General features: G+C 45.3%; 1 protein-coding gene across 3 annotated transcripts in view; it reads right to left on the reverse strand.

The window, feature by feature from the left end:
• Positions 1-23,701, reverse strand: part of washc4 (WASH complex subunit 4) — a 74,912-nt gene that overhangs the window by 50,362 nt on the left and 849 nt on the right. Inside the window, exons 1-10 of one of the 3 annotated variants that reach the window (XM_078420060.1) lie at positions 21,409-21,524; positions 17,620-17,759; positions 13,773-13,826; positions 10,232-10,297; positions 10,014-10,059; positions 8,092-8,159; positions 6,310-6,392; positions 3,676-3,718; positions 3,388-3,491; positions 974-1,094 (exon numbers count right to left, since the gene is read on the reverse strand). In XM_078420060.1, the coding sequence (XP_078276186.1) occupies positions 974-1,094; positions 3,388-3,491; positions 3,676-3,718; positions 6,310-6,392; positions 8,092-8,159; positions 10,014-10,059; positions 10,232-10,297; positions 13,773-13,826; positions 17,620-17,759; positions 21,409-21,472 (789 nt within the window). In that variant the 5' untranslated portion in view covers positions 21,473-21,524. Of the gene's footprint in view, positions 1-973; positions 1,095-3,387; positions 3,492-3,675; positions 3,719-6,309; positions 6,393-8,091; positions 8,160-10,013; positions 10,060-10,231; positions 10,298-13,772; positions 13,827-17,619; positions 17,760-21,408; positions 21,525-23,701 lie in introns of those variants that run through there. The other 2 variants (XM_078420061.1, XM_078420062.1) reach the window with 2 other exon arrangements.

The following is a 23,701-nucleotide window of genomic DNA, read 5'->3' on the forward strand; positions in this document are numbered from 1 at the left end:
CTACATTAAATACTTGACTGTTACAGCAGTTTGAGAGCTTTACTACAGATAAGACATTTCAATCGGCATGTATTCAAAAAGGAAAGGATCTGGAGGCAGGGAAGGAAAATTAAGCTGAGGGAGAAATCAGCTCCTGTTCCAAGTAGAAATGAACAAAAATTAAAGTGTAAGATATACAGTGTGTAAAAGGAAATAAGATGAATGCTTACACCAAAGATGGACAAAAAGTGCTAGACAGACAGCATCTCTGGAGAAAAGGAATAGGTGACGTTTCGGGTCGAGACCCTTCCTCCGACAGCGAGTCAGGGAGAGGAGGTCTAGAGATATGGATGGGAAAGGTGTGAAAATGACAGATCAAAGCAGACGGTGAAGAGGAAATGTAGAATGGCGAATTGTTGGCTGAGGGGAAGGTGACAACGGGAAATACAATCAGTAAAATTAATCAGGACATTGAAACTAGTCGAAGAACCAGGGTGGGGGAGGGAGGGAGAGAGAGGGGGAAAGCAAGGGGTACTTGAAGTTAGAGCAATCAATATTCATACTGTTGGGGTGTAAGCTGCCATTTACAAAGTAAGATGTTTTCATTCGCCACATAGGAATATGATTAAACTGATATTGGTATGTTATTGTCATGTGTACTGAGTTTGGTTTAGAGACAGCGCGGAAACAGGCCCGTCGGCCCACTGAGTCTGCACCGACCAGCGATCTCGGCACACTAACACTATCCTACACACACTAGGGACAATTTACAACTATACCAAGCCAGTTAACCAACAAACCTGTACGTCTTTGGTGGAGTGGATACTGAGATACAGTGGAAAAACTTTGTTTGCGTGCTATCCCATCAGATCAAATAAATGTTAACGTTATCAATGAGCTGCATGGCCTGAAACCATTTCATATATTATTATCTGCAATGAAGCAAAGTTTCAGGCAGTTCATTAGTTTTCCGATGACGTACAAAAACACCAACCTGGAAAATCATCCTACTCAGCAACTGACGCTCTAGTTTCAACAGCAATTTCTCAAATGGTTTCAGTTTCTCTTCAGCAATTCCAAATTTAGATGGATTATGGTGGACTGATTTCAGTAACCTAAAAATCAAAAACAGTCGTAAATATTTTTATATGATAGATTGTAATTAATGTAGGATCAAACTCAGGCCTCTGGCACTGTGCAGCAGCAGCTCTGCCGATGAGCCATTGCATTGATAGGCAAGGACTGATTAAGGATGTGTAGGAAAGAACTGCAGATGCTGGTTTAAATCGTAGAGACTGATTAAGGATAGTTAGCACCGTTTTGTGTGTGGAAAGTCATGTCTCACAAATGTGATAAGATTTATTTTGTAAAGGTCATCAAGAGGTTTGACAGCGGGTGTCTATTCAAACCTGTTTTGATGGAAGGAGTCGAACTACAAACTGTTGATTGCACTATGGACTTCGGGCTTCAAATTTACATTAATATTGTTTTTTAAATTTATTTAAGTTTGTTTGCTGTGTTATCTACGAGTATTCTATTTACAAACCTGTTTTGTTGTTCAAAGGGTGGCACGATGGCACAGCTGTAGAGCTGCTGCCTTACAGTGCAAGAGACCCGGGTTCAACCCTGACTTCAGGTGCTGTCTGTAGGAGTTTGTACATTCTCCGTGACCAGCGTGGGTTTTCCCCAGGATCTCCGGATTCCTCCCACACTCCAAAGTTGTACAGGTTTGTAAGTTAATTGGTTTGGTATAATTGTAAATTGTACAGTGTGTAGGATGGTGCTAGTGTGCAGGGATTGCTGGTTGGTGCCGTAGGGCACTGTATCTCTAAATAAACTAAAGTCAGAATGTGGTAGGGGAGGGTTATCATTCTGATTGGAGGCCTGGTAACCAGGAGATGCCACATTGATCTGTTGTGGATCCAGTTTGTCACGGTTACAGGTTGCTCAGTCATAAAGATAGTTGCATCCTATGAAACATCACATTATAAAAATAGTTAATGGAGAAGAGGATTGGGGAAGGGACTAGTTTCAGACTCACAATAAGTCTTTTTTTCAACAGTATTTTCAAAAACAAAAAGGTCTTTTTGATTACTGCAAGTTTATTTTGCAACAGCGAGCAAACAAAATTAAAAGGCCGCACACCTGACTGCACATTGGCCTTCATCAGAGTATTGAGTATAGAAGTTGGGAGGTCATGTTGCAGTTATAATGCATTACATTGCAGCTATATTGTAGTTGCATCAGTGAGACCACAACTAGAGTATTGCATTCAGTTTTGGTCACGATGTTGACAAGATGTTGTCAAGATGGAAAGGATGCAGAGAAGATTTACAAGGATGTTGTCAGGACTCGGGGGGGGGGGGGGGGGCTGAGCGAAATGGAGAGGTTGAGTAAGCTAGAATTTTATTCCTTGGAGCCTAGGAGGATGAGGGGTGATCTTATAGAGGTGTATAAAATCACGAGATAAATAGACAGGGTAAATGCATATACTTTTGTCCAGATTAGTTCCCTCCGTCTCCTTTTCATGTCTATCCTTTGCCACTTACTCCACCCATCTGCGAATCAAAACCGGCGTCGCCTGTATCCATCTATCAGCCCATCCCCACCTCTCTTTGGACAGACACAAAATGCTGGAGTAACTCAGTGGGACAGGCAGCATCTCTGGAGAGAAGGAATCTGTGACGTTTCAGGTCGAGACCCTTCTTCAGTGGGAGCCAGGGGAAAGGGAGTCTAGATATATTAAAATATATTTTGAGAGGGACGGACAGAGTTGACGTGGGTAGGCTTTTCCCTTTGAGAGTGGGGAAGATTCCAACAAGGGGACATAGCTTCAGAATTGAGGGACAAAAGTTTAGGGGTAACATGAGGGGTAACTTCTTTACTCAGAGGGTGGTGGCTGTATAGAATGGGCTTCCGGTGGAAGTGGTGGAGGCTGGCTCGATTTTATTATTTAAGAGTAAATTGGATAGGTATATGGATAAGAGGGGATTAGAGGGTTACGGTCTGAGTGCAGGTAGATGAGACTAGGTCAGGGAGAGTGGTCGGCGTGGACTGGAAGGGCCGAATGGGCCTGTTTCCGTGCTGTAGTTGTTATATATGGTTATATGGTTATATATGGAAGGGTAAGGTGTGAAAATGACAGATCAAAGTAGACGATCATAAGGAAATGTAGAATGGTTCACTGTAGCTGAGGGGAAGGTGACAAGGAGGCACACAATCAGTAAAATATATCAGAAGGACACCTCTCTTTCGCAGACACCAGAAAAGTGTCCATTTCCTTCACTGTTGTCTGACCCGCAAAGTTCCACCAGCGCCGTGTTTTGCTTTAGTGAACTAATGCAATCTGTAAGTGAATTAAATGATACACCACTGAAACAATCTGAATGTTTTACTGCACATTCCAACCTTTTGTATGTGATCCAGTGGTCCTTCAAGGTGACATGAGTCTCGATTATTTCATCCAGAGTGAGGAGGACAGCCAGTAGCTCCCCTAGGTGTTCATACACAGTCTGAAACAATATTGTTTATGCAGTTTTCGGCATTACTTCATGGGGATATCATCTCCACATTTAAACATGTTCGCTAACTTAATGCTTCGACACAGTCTAACAGTAACATACATTAAATTAAGCTAGTCAATTGCTATAGATTAAAAAAGGTTTGCCATAGCTTAAAAAAAAAATCACCACTCACCTGGAAATGAACCCCTGCGGTCTCTACAATTTTTGGTGCAGTCCTATGGGAAAGGAAAACAATTGGAGTACAATTACAATGGACATGTATTATTTCTACTATTAAAAAAGGGTTGTGAGCTACAGGTGGCACGATGTCACAGCACCAGAGATCCGGGTTCAATCCTGACTATGTCGAAGCTTATATATTCTCCCCGTGACCACGCGAGTTTTCTCCGGGTGCTCCAGTTTCCTCCCACACTCCAAAGATGTACAGGTTTGTAAGTTAATTGACTAAATTGTAAAAAATATCCCTAGTGTGTAGGATAGTGTTAGTGTGCGGAGATCGCTGGTTAGCACGGACTAGTTAGGCTGAAGGGCCTTGTTTCTGCACTGTTTCTCTAAGGCAAAGAACTAAAGTAGTAAATAAAAAACAAGAACCTGACATAGATCGGACATACGGTGAGGTGGTCACACTGTTAACGTAGATGTGTAACTACCAGAAAAGGGCGTTTGTGCAGGAATCACATGGCTATTCTCCACTAAGCATACTCTTTTGGACACAATTGGGAGGGGACCAGTCATGAGAGAGCAGAGGCAGTCGGATCAGTGGTACCAGGCCTGACCCTGATGCCCAGCAGGGAAGGGTGAAGGCAGACAGAGTGAGAGTAAAAAGGGACTCATTAGTTAGGGGTAGAAAGAAAATTATGAGGCAGCAAGTGAGACTCTAGGATAGTACGTTGCCTCCTTGATGCCAGAGTACAGGACGTCTCCCAGCAGACATTCTCAAGGTGAACAGCCAGAAGTTGTTGATTTTTGCGCAGATGACAGAGTGTTCAGGAAGTGAATTATCCAGTTGCAGAGGGGAGTGCCGAGTTTGGAGATGAGCTGCAGTGGGTCAAGGTTCCTTGGTAGCCTGGATTTAATGTATGCCACAACCAGCCTCTCGAAGCATTTCATGACAGTGCATGTCAAGGCCACTGGACGGTAGTCATTAAGGCATGTGATCTTGCATTCCTTCAGCACCAAGATGGTGTTGTTTTTAGAGAAACAGCAGGGATACAGGCCTTCGGCTTACCGAATCCGCGCCGACCAGCAATCCCTGCACATTAACACTATCCCACACACACTAGAGACAATTGACACATACCAAGCCAATTAATCTACAAACTTGTACGTCTTTGGAGTGTGGGAGGAAACCGAAGATCTCGGAGAAAACCCACGTGGTCACGGGGAGAACGTACAAACTCCGTACAGACAGCACCCGTATTTGGGACCGAACGCGGGTGTCTGGTGCTGCAAACGCTGTAAGGTAGCAACTCTACCGCTATGCCACCGTGCTGTGTTCTTCTTGAAGCAGGTGGAGACTTCAGAATGGAGTAGGGAGGGATTAATGATGTACGCGAATACTCCCGCTAGTTGGTCCACGCAATTCCTAAGGACACGGCCAGGAGCTCCCTCTGGGCCAGTTTTTTCTGTGGGTTCACCCTCAGGAAGGCCCTGCAACCCGACCCTGGAAAAAGGTACACTCGAGTCTGAAGAGACAGATGTCACTGCTCTGTCGACCTTCTGCTCAAGCATAGAATGCATTATGTTCATCAGGGAGGGCTGCACTATTGTAAAATCAAAAGAATTGCACAATCCAATGGCTCTGCGTTCCTCATCTCCACACTATCAACAGCGATGCTGCACGACTTTGCTTTGCAGCCAGCTATAGTATTCAGGCATTGTCACAATGTGCGGTTGTCCAAATGATTTTACTGGGACCCATTAGCCCCAGTATTGTCTCTTGGGATTCTTGATGGCTTTGCAAACATCACAGCGAGCTTTCTTGCACCACTCGGGTTCGTTTGACTTGTACGCAGTGATCTTGGCCCTCACCTGGGAATTGATCTCACAGTTTATCCATAGTTTGTTTCGGAATATGCAGGGAAATGGGGAAATTAGATTAAGTTGGAATAATATTTGGCATAGACACTGTGGGCCGAAGGACCTGTTTCTGTGCTGAAATAGTCTAACTTAATTACAGGACTCCTTGTTGAAATATATTCAACAACAAAACAAAAATTCTGCTGGTTCTTATTTTTAGAATATTACCGTGTGGAGATACTTTCACTTCTGTTACTTCGAGGTAACATAAAGTTATATCTGGTGCTGCGCATTTCTACTCAGAAGAGACAGGATGGACCGTATAGAACAATGGCGGGGAGCCACCGAGAACAATGGGGAGCCACGAGAACGATGGGGGACCCGAGGGCCGGGGAGGGAAGCTGGTGCTGCAGGCAGCAGAGAGGAATGTTTGGTGAACTTTGGTAAGACAGGTGGCAGCATTTGTGTACTGCCTGCTTGAGGTCTGCTACAAGATTTTACCGGGTTGGTTATATGCAAAACAAAGCCTTTCATTGTACCAGGTAAATGTGATAATACAGTATCATTGAATCATTGCTCAGAGTGGCTGATTTGAGAAATGGAAATGAATGACAGGAGCAGGAATGAAAATATTTTCTAAGCACAACTGTTGGAGTATTATGGTGTTAATCATTGAAATTATTCTATCCTTTTGTTTCAAGATCAACACAGAATATAGATAACTTGTGTTTTTAAACTCCTCACTCAGACTGTTCCTCCAATGGGTTGACAATGGAAATGTACTTACTTACTGCTGGTGTAGAGTGAAGCCAGCTGTTGGACAATATTCATTACCACCTCGTAGCATCTTGTAATAAAACAAGAGAGCTCCTAAAATGGAAAACAATTTATTTTAGTTACTCCTTCACATTCTTCTATTCAATTACTCTTTTAAATGTTCATAAACCATGTGCCTCAGGACCATTTCTGAACACCAATTTAGTTTTCCGCAAAGCTCATCATAAAAGGCTCAAGCTGGACATAGTGGGTGGCAAAGTAGTGGAGTTGCTTCCTTACAGAGACCCGGGTTTGATCCTGACTACGGGTGTGTCTGAATGGAGTTCCTAACATTCTCCCTGTGACCACGTGGGTTTTCTCCGGGTACTCCAGTTTGCAAAGACGTGCAGGTGTGCAGCTCAAATGGCTCCTGTAAATTGCTCCTAGTGTGTAGGATGCAATTGCGAGATAACACAGAATGAGTGTATGGGTGATGAATGGTCGGCTTGGACAAGAAAGATGACTGTGAGGCAGATACCAAACCAACAAGATTTCAAAATAGTCAGATAGTGAATTATTAGAGTTTTAGTGTGATGTGTTTTAATTCCCCACGATCTACCTGCAGGCACACATCCACTTTCCTCATGTCATTGGAACAAACAGTGACCACTGCCTGTTGATGCTATCCTCTCCTTTGGAATATTCTGAAGGCACCAGGGAGCCAATATACCTAGTGTGAGGGAAGAAACTGCAGATGCTAGTTTACACCAAAGATAAGACACGAAATGCTGGAGTTATTCAGCAGCTCTCTGGAGAAAGGGAATAGGTGATGTTTCGGGTCAAGACCCTTCTTCAGAGTGAGAGTCAGGGGAGAGGGAAAATAGAGGTATGAAAAGACACAAAGAACAAATCACAGCTAGCACCAATGACGCAAGGTAGAGCCCACGATGGTCCCTTGTTGGCTGTGGAAGAGGTGATAACAAAGGGATATATGGAAGGTTCAGTCTCAAGAAGGGTCTCGGCCCGAAACGTCACCCATTCCTTCTCTCTTAGATGCTGCCTAACCTGCTGAGTTACTCCAGCATTTTGTGATACCTTTGATTTGTACCAGCATCTGTACCAGCACCAGTAGTTATTTTCCTACACAAGGGATATATGGATGTAAATAGCGGATCTAGCAGAACGACTAGGGTGGGGGATGGATGGAGAGAGAGGGAGTGCAAGGGTTACTTGAAATTAGAGAAATCAATATTCATACCGCTGTTCTAAGCTGTCCAAGCAAAATCTGAGGTGCTGTTCCTTCAATTTGTGTTCGGCCTCACTGTGACAATGAAGGAGGCCCAGGACAGGAAGGTCAGTGTGGGAATGGTAGGGGGAGTTAAGATGTTTGGCAACCAGGAAATCACGTAGGCCAAGGCAGACTGAACGGTGTTCAGCAAAATGATAGCCCAGCCTGTGCTTGGTCTCGCCGTTATATAGGAGTCCACACAGAGAACAGTGTATACAGTAGATGAGGTTGGAAGAGGTGCAAGTGAACCTCTGCCAAACCTGAAAGGACAGTCGTGGTCCCTGGACAGAGTTGAGGGAGGAGGTATAGGGACAGGTGTTACATCTCCTGCGGTTGCAGAGGAACACACCTGGGGAAGGGGCGGCTGGATGGGAAGAGATAGGTGAACGGACGAGTTGCGGAGCATTATGTTTGCTGCTGCAGAACGTCTTGCTGCATCATTGTCACCACCACTATCCTATCCACCACAAACGCTCATCGGCTTTCCCTTTATAAATTAGACTTAAGTGAATCAAAAAGGCAAACCTGCAAGAAAGAAATAAACCTGCCCATCTGGATCTGTGACTCCCCTTCCGCCATACTCAAATCTGTGACTAAAACAAACAGCACGATTGTTAGATCCCTTTGGATTGCCGATTAAGCAGAACTCATTAAAGGAGTTCTCTCCAGACTACATTATGTATTCTACAATAGTTACCAACCAGCTCAAATCAATGCAGCACAATAAATTAAAAAGCATTTAGAATAGCTGTTGATAGATCTCTGGTCATTACAACATAAAAGTATGCATTAGTATCAGTGAATTTTTGGTATAGCTACACACATCCAGAGCTACACAGAGCAAAATATGTATCAGAAAATTAGAGAGTAGCATACAAATAGCAGTGATTTACCACAAAGCAGGTTTCTAAATCAAGCAGATTCAAACAAAATGAGAGACTCCCAAACTGTATGGACAGTTAATCATACAGAGCGCAGAGAGAAGCTCCAAAAAGATGCAATTATGTCAAATAAGCATTTGATGCTATTTGCACCCCAACAGGTTTGATCCTGAGCTCAGGCAAGGTATGTATGGAGATTGCACATTTTCCCTGTAACCACGAGTTTTATCTCGCTTGCAAAGATGTGTTAACTGGTAACATAATCAGCTTCTATAAATTTGGAGCAGCACACTGTCATAGCAGCAGAGTTGCTGCCTTCCAGCGCCAGAGACCCGGGTTTGATCCTGATTACGGCTGCTGTCTGTATGGAGTCTGTACGTTCTCCCTGTGACCGCGTGGATTTTCTCCGCGAGCTCCGGTTTCCACCCACACTCCAAAGATTTACAGGTTTGTAGGCTATTTGTGTTCGGTAAAATTGTAAATTGTCCCTGAGTGTAGGATAGTGTTAGTGTTCGGGTGATCATGGTCAGTGCAGACTTGGTGTGCCGAAGGGCCTGTTTCCACACAATCTCTAAACTACACTAAACAAAAAATTTAGGGCAGCACAGTGGCCTAGCAGTAGAGCTGTTCCTTACAGTGCCAGAGACCAGGGTTCAATCCTAACTACGGGTGCTATCTGTATGCTGTTTGTATGTTCTCCCAGTGACTACATTGGGTTTTCCCCAGCTGTTCCTCCCACACCCAAGACGTACAGGTTTGTAGTTTAATTGGCTTCGGTAAAATTGTAAATTGTCCCTAATGTGTAGGATAACATTAGTGTCGCTGGTCGGTGCGGACTCAGTGGGCTGAAGGGGCAGTTTCAGTGCTATATCTCTGAAGTATAAAGTAAAGTCTAAATTAACCCGAAGTAGGGGAGTGTTGGGAAAATTAGGGTCTGCTGATTGGCATGCAGGAGTGTATAGGAAATAAATGGTTGAATGAGATTGAGAGTTTTGCTATGACATCCAGCAATGATTGATGGACTACCGAGTCACCTATGCTCCATGAGAAGTCAAACCATTTGTTTTTAAAATAAGACCTTATAGAGGTGTATAAGATCATGGGAGGAATAGATCAGGTAGACGTAGTCTCTTGCCCAGTGTAGGGAAATTGTGAACCAGAAGACACAGGTTTAAGATGAGGGGGGGAAAGATTTGTATGAATCTAAGGGGTAACTTTTTCACACAAAGGGTGGTGGATGTATGGAATGAGCTGCCAGACGAGATAGTTGAGGCACGGACTATTGCAACATTTAAGAATCATTTAGACAGGTACATGGATGGGACAGGTTTAGAGGGATATGGGCCATAAGCAGGCAGGTGGGACGAGTGTAGATAGGACATGTTGGCTAGTGTGGGCAAGTTGGGCCGAAGGGCCTGTTTCCATGCTGGAAGACTCAATGACTAAGAATTCTACATCATGTTGAACCAGTTTTTCTGTAATTCGATAATCTAGTAAATCCAAAAGCCACTGGGGCAGAAGGTAATGCTTAAACAACACAAGGCTCAACACATAAATCCAACTAACCTCCTTCTCCATAAAACAGAAGACCATTGTAAAATTTTGTTTCGGCCTGAAAAACAAAAAAGTAATATAATTTGTTTGAAAGCAATATCAAAAAGACATTTATAGGTTTTTCTAAAATAGAGAAAGTTCATCAGGTAACAAACATTACAAGATAAGTATACAGCAAAATAATGTGTTATTTATTGAAGACGTAGAAAATAAATTGTGCTTTCCTCTACCTCATATTTCAATTTTTTTACTTCACAACAAAGAGCAGCGTAAACTGTTATCACTTTATTCAGGACCTACAAAGAAAAATCAACATAATCAACAAACATTTAAATCATAAACACCATTTCCAAGAAGCATAAAACACTACATTTACCATTATCAGTTACCAGTTTTGCTTACCTAAATTTAAGACTAGTTTAAGAACAAGACATTTTACTGTGATTTTGTGCGAAAAACACCAACAAAAACTTCGGACCAACTTACAAAAACTTCGGACCAACTTACTAAAATGGCAGAAACAAGCGACCCACATTTTGTCAAGAGCAATTTGTGACCAAACTTCAATCTTCACATTCACAACCAAACTTCAATCTTCCCAATAATGACCATACCATAGGATCATAAGACATCGGAGCAGAATTAGGCCGTTCAGCCCATCAAGTCACCTCCGCCATTCAATCATGGCAGATCTATATTTATCTCTCAAACCCATTCTCCTCTTCTCCCTGTAACCCTTGGCACCTTTGAGTCATAGAGTGATACAGTGTGGAAAAAGGCCCTTTGGCCCAATTCACCCACACTGACCGACAACGTCCCAGCTACACTAGTCCCACTTGCCTGCACATGGTCCATATCCATCCAAACCTGTCCTATCCATGTATCTGGACGTTTCTTAAACGATGGGATAGTCTCAGCCTCAACTACCTCCTCTGGCAGCTTGTTCCATACATCCACCACCCTTTGTGTGAAAAGGTTACCCCTCGGATTCCTATTAAATCTTTTCCACTTCACCTTGAACCTATGTCCTATGGTCCTCGATTGCCCTACTCTGGGCAAAAGACTGTGCATCTATCCGATCTAATCCTCTCATGATTTTGTATACTATAAGATCTCCCCTCCATGGAATAGACCCAACCTACTCAACCTCTCCCTATAGCTCACACTCTCTAGTCCTGGCAACATCTTCGTAAATCTTTTCTGAACCCTTTCAACCTTGACAATATCTTTCTTATAACATGGTGCCGAGAACTGAACACAATATTCTAAATGCAGTCTCACCAACGTCTTAAGGGCCTGTCCCACTTTAATAATAATAATAATAATCCATTTATTTTATATAGCGCCTTATCACATGCTCAAAGCGCTTTACAAAAACAATTAACATAGAAACAAACAGACAAACTATCCTGACGGAAAAGCGGCGAATACTCAACGCCAGCGTCCTCTCACGTCAGGGTCCGGCAGTAGACATTAAAAAGCACAAGACACACAGATATAATTTTTTACACAAAACAGCCATCACAGTGATTGCTCTAGGCATACCCTCACTGTGATGGAAGGCAAAGTCTTATCTACTCCTCGTTCTTCTCCCGTGGTGCCACGAGGTGATCGAGGCTCCCAACTTTTTGAAGCCCCCACTTTAGGTGATTTTAAGGCGACTGCCGGTAACTAGGCTGTCGCCGACAGTTTGCCGGGTGTCGCGGGCATGATCGTGAGGACTCTTCCAAAAATCGTAGTGGATCTCAGCGCTTCGCTGAGAAATCATCCGGAGTGAAATTTCTCGGCGACAGCTGGCTTGTCGCCAGGTATCGTTGCTTATTGCGGGCGCTGTCGCATGCTGTCCCCAGGTTTGCTAGGTTGTCGCAGATGCATTTAGAAGCACATACTATTAAAATAAGTAAAGTCATTTAAAAATACCATAAAATGCATGTGTTTAACCAATTTATTTACCATCAGGACATTTGACAGGTAGATTGGAGGCGACAGTTTGACAGTCAGGTAAGCGTGGAAATTTTTGCGATGTTTATGGCCATCAGCCTTTACATTTAAAGTGGGCTCCCAACCCAGATATGCAACCCAGAAACCAGATATGCATCTCCCGTACATTTTCAAAGAACGCCCACACACTTTTCACAAAAATCCACTTAACCACTTAAAAAAAAAAAAAATTAATACAGCTATTAGTAAACTGGAAGTAAATCCAGTTTATGCCTTGTTACAGTGAAGCTTGGTTTTTAAGTAACCCATACAAGATGTTATAGTTCAAAACTCTCAAGTACTTCCCGACTTGTCAGTGATTTCAGTGAAAATTAGGACGCCGGAGAAGCATTGACAGCGTGGGAATTTCGCAATGTTTCCGAAGACGGTGTAATCTCGACCTGACTCGGCATTGTCGTGGTCATTGTCGTGGTCATTGTCGTCGGGTAATAGAAAATTTCGGCGATCTGCTACGACTTTGACAGTCGTCGGCAGTTGCCCAAAAAAATCACCTAGAGGGACAGGCCCTTTATACAACTGCAACATGACCTCCCAATACTCAATACTCTGACTGGTGAAGGCCAAAGTGCCAAAAGCCTTTTTGACCACCTTATCTACCTGCGACTCGACCTTCAAGGAACCATGCACCTGCACTCCTAGATCCCTCTGCTCTACAACACTTCCCACACTACCCAGAGGCCTACCATTTACTGTGTAGGTCCTGCCCTTGTTCGAAGTCCCAAAATGCAACACCTTACACTTCTCTGTATTAAATTCCATCAACCATTCCTCCACCCACCTGACCAATCGATCCAGATCCCGCTGCAATCTTTCACAACCATCTTCACTATCTGAAAAACCACAAACTTTTGTATCATCAGCAAACTTGCTAATCTTGCCCTGTATGTTCTCATCCAAACCATTGATGTAGATGACAAACAGTAACGGGCCCAGCACTAATCACAGGCATCCAGTCTGAGAAGTAACCTTCCACTATCACCCTCTGCTTCCTTCCATGCAATCCATTCAGCTATCTCTCCTTGGATCCCATGGATCTAACCTTCCAGAGCAGCCTACCATGCGGAACCTTGTCGAACACCTTACTGAAGTCTATGTACACAACATTTACAGCTCTGCCCTCATCAACCTTTTTGATCGCATCTTCAAAAAGCTCAATCAGATTTGTGAGACACGACCTCCCACATACAAAACCATGCTGACTATCCCTAATCAGCCTTTGCCCATCCAAATGCGTGTGTAACCTATCCCTCAAAATACTCTCCAGTAACTTACCAACTACAGATGTTAAGCTCACCGGCCAATAGTTCCCAGCATTTCCCCTGCAGCCCTTCTTGAAAAGAGGCACAACATTTGCCACCCTCCAATCCTCTGGCACCTCTCCTGTATTTAAGGACAACTCGTAAATTTCAACCAGGGCTCCCGCAATTTCATCTCTAGTTTCCCACAATGTCCTCGGATATATCAGATCAGGCCCTGGAGAATTGTCCACCTTCAAACACGACAGTACCTTCAGTACTTCTTCAACATTAACCCTTACTGCTCTCAAGACACTTCCAGTGACTGCTCCAATTTCCCTTGTCCTGTCTGTCTCCTCGGTAAATATTTGCCTTATTTATTCACATTTTGGCCAAATGCCATTGGCGTTATCCAACCCGCACCACTGTCACAATTTCATAAACATAAGTCTTCATTATTCGTAACGGAAATGTAACTAATGAAATGTTACTTAATGCTCTGATTAATTGTAGATGCAGCCTAATGTTAGCTTACTTTGTTTTCAGTCCTAATGAGCTCCAATAATGAGGATTGTTCATACGGCAGAAGCTAAACAAAACAAAAATAGGTTAAATAGCAGTTTAATCACATTTAACACATCAGTTAAATTACCACCCATGAGACTTGATTTTACATTGAAGGTGGCGGAAATGTCGGAGAACGATGTGTTGGATGTGGAGTCTGATGGGGTGAAAGGAAAGGACCTGGAAAGCTATTCTTATTTTGGCTGGAGAGAGGAGCGAGAGCTGGAGACACAAACAAGCGAGAGATCCATTTATGACAACAAGAAAGAAAGCACCCTTACTAAATACATTGTCGATGTCCTAGGGTGGAAGGAGGTGTTGCCCAGATAACTGTGCGAGTCAGTGGGTTTGTAGCAGGCGTCTGTCAACAGTCTGCGCCTTGTGATGGTGATAGATATACCAAGAAAGGGGAGAGAGGTGTCAGAAATAGTCTGCATATTTGCCACACCCTGGTACCAAGTAGCAACAGACCATCTTGGAGTCCCATTTGTGGCCACACAATCTCTTGTCCATTCTCTACACTAATGAATTTCCTATCACTGTCGCTCTGCCTGACTTCACCCGACCTGACTGTGCCTCGGAACCAGGCCGGTGCCACAGACCTGGCTGCTGCTGCTGCTGCTGCTGCTGTCCTCCGAACGGTCATCCCCCTCAATAGGTATAGCTGGAAATGGCCAAAGGAGATTCCTAAACTGCGGCACGGTGGTGCAGCGGCGGAGTTGCTGCCTTATTGCACCAGAGACCCAGATTCCATCCTGACTACGGGTGCCGTCTGTACGGAGTTTGTACTTTCTCCCCGTGCCCTGCGTGGATTTTCTCCAGATTCCTCCCACACTCCAGGGATATACAGGTTTGTAGGTCAACTGGCTTCTGTAAATTGGCCTTAGCGTGTGTCGGATGGTGTTATTGTGCAGGGATCGCTGGTCGGTGCAGACTCGGTGGGCCGAAGGACCTGTTTCCACGCTGTAGCTCTAAACTAAATTCTCTTCCTGAGAGAGTGTTCAGGAATCGCCTGTGACCTACTCTCTTTCCAGGTGTTCACCCATCTATTCTGTCAGCACCTTAGGCATTATCAAAAGACGGTCGCACTTACCTATGACTTCCCCACTGTCCCAGACTAGCCCAAGGTCATCCAGCTGCTTCTCCAGTTCCCTAATGGAATCTTTAAGGAGCTGCACCCTGAAATGTAGACTTCAGGAACTCTGGACATCTTGCTGAATTCCCACATCCCAAGCACTCCACTGCGCTAGCCTTCATCTCTACTACACCAGGACAACGTTGCACTCCTTTTATCGGCAGCTGTTAATTAGATATGATGCGACACGCCAGCAAATCTCATAAGATGAGCTTAACTAACTTTGAAACGTGCCTTTTTGGGGAAGATAGAAATGGGCAGTACAAGACTGCATCCCGTAGGCGTTCTTCACTATCCTTGTTAATTGTTCAAAGATCTTAGAACTTGTACACAAAGATCCCTTTGTCAATATTCATGGTGTATGTTCACCCTCAATTCACCTCTCAAAATGCATCACTTCCCACTGATCAGGATTAAACTCTCTGCTCCATTGTTCTGCCCATCTCACAAATTATTTGTTTTAGTTTTAGAAATACAGCGCAGAAACAGGCCCTTCGGTCCACCGAGTCCGCGCCAACCAGCGATCCCCGCACACTAACACTAACCTACTCACAATCGGGACAATTTACACCAAGCCAATTAGCCAACAAACCTGTACGTCTTAGGGAAGAATCCGGAGCTCCTGGAGAAAACCTATGCAGTTCACGGGGAGAACGTACAAAATCCCATTATCAATTTGCAAACTCATGTTTTGTAATCAACAATTTAAAAAAAAGATTATCCAGTAAAAATGATACATTTCTCAAAGGTTGAACAGTTGGTTGCCGATTAAAGTACAGGGTGCACACGGAATTACAATCTGCCTATGACTCGAAACTAAGTGGGAATATTAAGAATTAAGTCCTGAAGAAGGATCTCGACCCGAAACGTCACCCATTCCTTCATCCAAAGATGATGCCTGTCCCGCTGAGTTACTCCAGCGTTTTGTGTCTATCTCTGGGAATATTAACAATTATGAAGACGCAGAGGATTGAAGGCGATAGGTCCAAACTAATATGGTAAATGGAACATAGTAAAGAAAAAGAAAAATGGGGTAAGACTAGACCTTTATTATCCAAAGTTTAAAATAATCAGGGGTGACCCCATTGTAATATCAAATCCGTCCAGGGTAGGTACAGGGAGGTTGGTTCCACTGCTCGAGCAGGGCCGTCTTAACGCATGGGCCTGATGGGCACTTGCCCGGGGGCCCCATGCCGATCTGTGTATGTTAAGTGACTTGCAATACATAAATACTACTTTTAAAATGTAGGTTCAATAAGTGCTTTTTTCGCAACATTTTCGGTCACTAAGTGCTTTTCGCAACAATATAGCACCCTAAGTCCATCGCTAAACGCTTTTCGGTAAGTGCTTTTCGCCGGCACGACAGGGGGGGGCTGGTAGGGAAAGGGGGGTGGGGGAGAGTAACGGTGGGGGCCCCAGTACACTGCTTTGCCCGGGGGCCCATAATGCTGTAAAAACGGCCCTGTGCTAAAATTAGGGATTACAAAACAGCCTATAGGTCTGAAACAGACAAATGTCATCATTCAAAATTTTTGGTGGGTTGTGGAGACTCTCGTTGCTTACATTTAAAAGAGATCAAGAAATTTTCAAGTACTAAACAATTCAAAAGGCAAGATCATATGGCAGGTAGGCAGAGTTTGAGGTAAATCAACCATGAATGTTGAATTGAAGAAACAAGGAATTGGGATTGCTGGTTCACAAAATGCTGCATGAACTCAGTAGTTCAGGCAGCATTCTTGGAGAGCATGGATGGGTGACATTTTGCGTCAGGACCCAACTTTACACATTGGGTGGGGGAGAGCTATAAGTGTAGGAGGGGCTGGGCAGAGCGTGGCAGGTAATCGGTGAACACAGGCAAGGGAGGAATTGACAGGCAGACGGTTGGACAAAAGCCAGAGATGGGAAAAAAGGTGTGAGACAAAAGGAACAAGTGTTGCAAATTGTGACGCCAGAGGAAGGAATGGCAGGTTGTTAGAGGTTACCTAAAAATAGAGAGTTCAATGTTCATACTACTGGGTTGCAAGCTACCCAAGTGAAATATGGGGTGCTGTCCCTCCTGTTTGCATGGGCCCTCTCCCTAGTAATGGAAGTGGCCCAGGACAGAAATGTCAGTATCAAAAAGAAAAGGGGAGTTAAAATGGTTAGCAACTGGGATATTTAGACCTCATGTTACAGATACAGTGCAAAAACAGGACAATTTTTACAGAGGCCAATTAACCTACAAACACATATGCCTTTGGAGTGTGGGAGGAAACCAGGGCACCTGGAGAAAACCCAACTGGTCACAGGGAGAATGTACAAACTCCATACAGACATCACCCTTAGTCAGGATTGAACCTGGGTCTCTGGCGCAGCAACATAGCGCCACCATGCCGCACACAGATTCATCAAGCCTTAGCAGACTGAGCATGTATTCGGCGAAAGGGTCGCCGGGTCTACACCTGGGCTCGCCGATGTACTGGAGGCCATATCGGTAGTAGATGAGGTTAGAGGAAGTGAAAAGAGCTTATTCCTTCTTTGTGAATAATACAAAATAGTGTGTATATTTTACAGACACAACAGATTCTCAATCATGAACATAATACAAATTCTGTCATTGTATGTCCAAACCTTCCATTGTATTTTTAATATTTTAAATATCGTAGACCACAAAATCAGGACTATTAAAAATGTTAAGACTTACCTTCAGAGATATAGGATCAAGTGTAAAATCCCAGACATCCCCAATAGAGTCATCCAATGCATCTTCAATTCCTTTCAGCTGATTGGTGTAATCATCAAGAAATTTTTCATAACTCTTCAATTGCACCTCAGCATGGATTCCTGAATAGGAAGACATTCATTTTTTTTTCTGCACATCAACACTTCACCTTAATCACACAAATCCCCAGGGGGGACTTGATAGAGGTTTTTAAAATGTTAAGAGGGACGGACAGAGTTGACGTGGGTAGGCTTTTCCCTTTGAGAGTGGGGAAGATTTCAACAAGGGGACATAACTTCAGAATTAAGGGACAAAAGTTTAGGGGCAACATGAGGGGTAACTTCTTTACTCAGAGGGTGGTGGCTGTGTGGAATGAGCTTCCGGTGGAAGTGGTGGAGGCAGGCTCGATTTTATTATTTAAGAGTAAATTGGATAGGTATATGGATGGGAGGGGATTGGAGGGTTATGGTCTGACAGCAGATAGATGAGACTAGGTCAGAGAAAGTGGTCGGCGTGGACTGGTAGGGCCGAACGGGCCTGTTTCCGTGCTGTAATTGTTATATGGTTATATGTTATATTAGTTACATTTCCACATCAAGCAACAAACAACCCTGCTTATTTTACCAATCAATCAATATTCTATGGCCCAACTATCCTCATTAACAAAAGCAGCCCCAAATTTCATATTATGTGCTGTTACTCATCAAACCGCCTAAATTCATATCCAGGGTCTATACATGGAGAAGGCCGGAGAATGGGGTTGTGAGGGGAATAAGAGATCAGTCATGTAAGAAAATAACTGCAGATGCTGGTACAAATCGAAGGTAATTATTCACAAAGTGCTGGAGTAACTCAGCAGGTCAGGCAGCATCTCAGGAGAGAAGGAATGGGTGACGTTTCGGGTCGAGACCCTACTTCAGACTGATGTCAGGGGGGCGGGACAAATGAAGGATATAGGTGGAGACAGGAAGATAGAGGGAGAACTGGGAAGGGGGAGGGGAAGAGTATAGGAGCAAAGAGGTCCTTCTACAGTTGTACCGGGCCCTGGTGAGACCGCACCTGGAGTACTGTGTGCAGTTTTGGTCTCCAAATTTGAGGAAGGATATTCTTGCTATGGAGGGCGTGCAGCGTAGGTTCACTAGGTTAATTCCCGGAATGGCGGGACTGTCGTATGTTGAAAGGCTGGAGCGATTGGGCTTGTATACACTGGAATTTAGAAGGATGAGGGGGGATCTTATTGAAACATATAAGATAATTAGGGGATTGGACACATTAGAGGCAGATAACATGTTCCCAATGTTGGGGGAGTCCAGAACAAGGGGCCACAGTTTGAGAATAAGGGGTAGGCCATTTAGAACGGAGATGAGGAAGAACTTTTTCAGTCAGAGGGTGGTGAAGGTGTGGAATTCTCTGCCTCAGAAGGCAGTGGAGGCCAGTTCGTTGGATGCTTTCAAGAGAGAGCTGGATAGAGCTCTTAAGGATAGCGGAGTGAGGGGGTATGGGGAGAAGGCAGGAACGGGGTACTGATTGAGAGTGATCAGCCATGATCGCATTGAATGGCGGTGCTGGCTCGAAGGGCTGAATGGCCTACTCCTGCACCTATTGTCTATTGTCTATTGTCTATAAGAGAGGGACAGAGGAACTATCTAAAGTTGGAGAAGTCAATGTTCATACCGCTGGGCTGCAAGCTGCCCAAGCGAAATATGAGATGCTGTTCCTCCAATTTCCGGTGGGCCTCACTATGGCACTGGAGGAGGCCCATGACAGAAAGGTCAGACTGGGAGTGGGAGGGGGAGTTGAAGTGCTCAGCCACCGGGAGATCAGGTTGATTAAGGCGGACTGAGCGAAGGTGTTGAGCGAAACGATCGTCGAGCCTGCGTTTGGTTTCGCCGATGTAAAAAAGTTGACATCTAGAGCAGCGGATGCAATAGATGAGGTTGGAGGAGGTGCAGGTGAACCTCTGTCTCACCTGGAAAGACTGTTTGGGTCCTTGGATGGAGTTGTGGGGGGAGGTAAAGGGACAGGCGTTGCATCTCCTGCGGTTGCAGGGGAAAGTGCCCGGGGATGGGGTGGTTTGGGTAGGAAGGTATGAGTGGACCAGGGAGTTACGGAGGGAGCGGTCTCTGCGGAATGCAGAAATGGGAGGGGATGGGAAGATGTGGCCAGTGGTTGGGTCCCGTTGTAGGTAACGGAAATGTTGGCGGATGATTTGTTGGATACGCTGGCTGGTGGGGTGGAAGGTGAGAACGAGGGGGGATTCTGTTCTTGTTACGAATGGGGGGAGGGGGAGCAAGAGCGGAGCTGCGGGATGTAGAAGAGACCCTAGTGAGAGCCTCATCTATAATGGAAGAGGGGAAGCCCCGTTTCCTGAAGAATGAGGACATCTCTGATGCCCGCGTGTGAAACACCTCATCCTGGGCGCAGATGCGGCATGGCCGGAGGAATTGGGAGTAGGGATAGACTTTTTGCAGGAGACAGGGTGGGAAGAAATGTAGTCCAGATAGCTGTGCGAGTCAGTGGGTTTATAGTAGATGTCAGTCACTAGTCTGTCTCCTGTGATGGACATCAGTCATGATTGAATGGTGGAATAGTATATAGAAGAAATGGCAAGGATCTCAGCAATGATATCCGAGGTACACACAGACATCCAATCTGAAAACCACACCATATTTTGCTTTGGCAGCTTACAACCCAGCAATATGATTATTGATTTCTCCAACTTTCATCCCCCCTCCCCTAGTCATCATACTAGTTTCACTGTCATCCTTTTGAGTTTCACTCTCCGTATAACTGGGGTATGACCTACCCCACAGCCAACAATTGACCATTGTGGGCTCCACCTTTCCTTTATCATCATTGCTTTTTACATATCTTTCATTCATTTGTGTAGGCAGGAACTGCAGATGCTAGTTTAAACCAAAGTAGACAAAATGCTGGAGTAACTCAGCACAGCATCTCTGGAGAGAAGGAATGGGTGATGTTTTGCGTCAAGACCCTGGCCAGTCTGAAGAAGGGTCTGAAACGTCACCCATTCCTTCTCTTCAGTGATGTTGCTTCTCCCTCTGAGTTACTCCAGCTTTTTGTTCAATTCATTTGTCCTATGTACCTTCTATATCTCTTGTTTCCCTATCCCCCGACTCTCAATCTGAAGAAAGGTCTCAACGTGAAAAGTTACCCATTCCTTTTTCACGAGAGATGCTGCCTGACGCTCTGAGTTACTCCAGCACTGTGGCTGTCCGGTGTAAACCAGCATCTGCAGTTCTTTCCTACACATCTATCCTCTGCCTGCTGTTAGCAAGTTGCCAGCTTGATTTTAATGACAGGATGTTTTCACGCTGCCCTGTCCCTTCACTTTCAGCTTATTCCCCACCACACTGTATCTGGATCTCGACGTATAATCACCATCACTGGTTGTCGCACACTGCCTAACTCTGGGAGAGGAAGCTCATCTGCAGCCCGGCGACTGTCAGGGACGGGTGGTGACACAGGTAGTGCCTGAAGAAAGGTCTCGACCCAAAACATCACCTATTGCTTATGTCCAGAGATGCTGCCTGAGTCCTGACCCGTCGAGTTACTCCAGCATTTTGTGTCTCTCCGGTGCGGACCAGGATCGCACTGAGGGAAGGACCGCAGGCCCCGTCCGAACTGCGGCCCTCCACAGGCAGCCGCCGACACCGCACTACACTGCACTGACAGGGCGGCCGCGGGAGCACATTAACGGCTGAGCTCGGCGCGATGACACACACCACAGGCACAGGCACAGACACCTACTCTGTGAACCGTCGTCCAGGGAGTCGAGCCGCCAGCCCGCCGCCTCCGCCGCCCCCAGCGCCATGTTCGGCGCCCGCCCACGTGACGGAGTAGCGCGGCCGCCCTCGTGACCAAAGATACGAGAGGAACAAGATGGACCACTCCGTTAAAATCCCGTGTACTGAAGTGTAAAGGAGCGGAACGTCCGGCATTTTAGAACGCAGAACACGCCGCTCGCTATAATAATAATAATAATAATAATACATTTTATTTATATAGCGCTTTTCATATACTCAAAGACGCTTTACAGAGATTTTGAGAACATAGGGAAATTAATAAATAGATAAATAAGTAAATAAATAAATGAACAGAGAAAGGAGACAGTAGGTGAGGTGACCTTCAGTGGTTATGCCTCCCGCTATGCCTCCCGCAGTGTAATCAGTGTTTTGGGAGAACAGTATGTGTGATGACAACATTAAAATGCAGAATATAACTCATCTATCAATTCACAGATTTTTGTTATCTTTCTTTTTAAATGTTTCTGCAAGTTTTTGCCTACTAAAATGGCGCCATGACATACCACGGTTTTTAGGGTCGAGTGGACTATCTTACTCCTCTAGTATCTTTGCTCGTGACTCCATCGCCGGGGGGGGGGGGGGCACGTGACCCAACTATCTGAAACCACCCACATGACCACGCGCTCACGTCACACAGCCGACTGGGGATTGCCGACGCGAGCGCTCCGGCGAACGGTGCTTGATTGGGCGGGGCCGGGTAAGTGGGGGTGGGGCATGGTGGGCGGGGCCTGGGAGAGGGGGCGAGGCCTGGGAGAGGGGGCGAGGCCGAGGAGCGAGGGGAGGGGCGGGGCAGGTTGGGAGGGGCGGGGCAGGTTGGGAGGGGGCGGGGCAGGTTGGGAGGGGGCGGGGCAGGTTGGGAGGGGGTGGAGCGGGGCGGGACGCGGCTGTCTTGTCCAGGTGCTGCAGTGCAGGAGAGACAGAGTTGGGGGTGACCGGGGAGGGTCGAGACTTGGGTTGAACATTGACTTCTCTAACTTCAGAAAGTTCCTCTGTCCCTCTCTTTTCCCTCCCCCTTCCCAGTTCCCCACTGTCTTCCTGTCACCTACTACATCCTATCTTTGTCCCGCCCCCTCTCCTGACATCTGAAGAAGGGTCTCGACCTGAAACGTCACCCATTCTTTCTCTCCTGAGATGCTGCCTGACCTGCTGAGTTACTCCAGCATTTTGTGATCACCTTGTTGGGAGTGTACTTTAGGCCCCCAAATAGTCAACGGGAATTGGAGGAACAATGCCAGGGGATTGGGGGCAGCTGTAAAGGCCCAGTAAAATAGTCATAGTAGGGGATTTCAACTTTCCCAATGTAGACTGGCACTGTCATAGTGCCAAGGGCTTGGATGGGTGGAATTTGTGAAATATGTTCAGGAACATTTCCTCAGACAATATGTGCCCTTCAGGGGAGAGGGCATATCTGGATCTACTCTTAGGAAACAGGGAAGGGTAAGTGACTGAAGTGTTGGTGGGTGCACCTTTTAGGACCAGCGATGACTGTTCTATTAGGTTTAAGATAGTAATCGATAAAGGTGGGCTTACGAGTTTAAATTGTGAATTGGGGCAAGGCCAATTTTGATGGTATTCGACAGGAACTTGCTCAGGTCAAGTGGAGTAGGTTATTTGCCGGCAAAGGAATGTCGGGAAATTGGGATGTTTTTAAAAGTGTGGTGACAAGAGTTCAGGGCATGCATGTTCCTGTTAGAGTGAAGGGCAAGGCAGGTGGGCGTAAGGAAGCTTGGATAACAAGAGAAATTGAGGCTCTGGTCATGAAAGAAGGAGGCACGGGGCAGGTGGTGGCAGCTGGGATCGAGTGTATCCCTGGAAGAGTTTCAAGAACTGTGGAGCATAGCTTCGTGGGAAGGAAGAAGGCAATCAGAAGGACAAAAAGAGGGCAGGAGAGAACTCTGGCAGATAATATTAAGGGAAATCCAAAGACATTCCATGTACATTAAGGGAAAGAGGGTGACGAGAGTGAATAGAGTCCCTTAGAAAACAAAGTGGCCTTCTCTGTGTGGAGCTGCAGCAGATGGGCAAGGTCCTGAATGAGTATTTCACCTCTGTATTTACTGTGGAGAAAGATGTGAAGACTGGGGAATTTGAGACAGTTAACGGAGGTGTCTTGAGGACAGTCAGTGTTACAGTCGAGGAGGTGCTAAACATCTTAGAGAGCATGAAGGTGGATAAATCTCCTATGCCAGATCAGTTATATCTGAGGACACTGGGAAGCTCGAGAGGAAATTATAGGA

The sequence above is a fragment of the Rhinoraja longicauda genome, chromosome 23, assembly GCF_053455715.1.
Source record: "Rhinoraja longicauda isolate Sanriku21f chromosome 23, sRhiLon1.1, whole genome shotgun sequence".
Taxonomy (NCBI): Eukaryota; Metazoa; Chordata; class Chondrichthyes; order Rajiformes; family Arhynchobatidae; genus Rhinoraja; species Rhinoraja longicauda.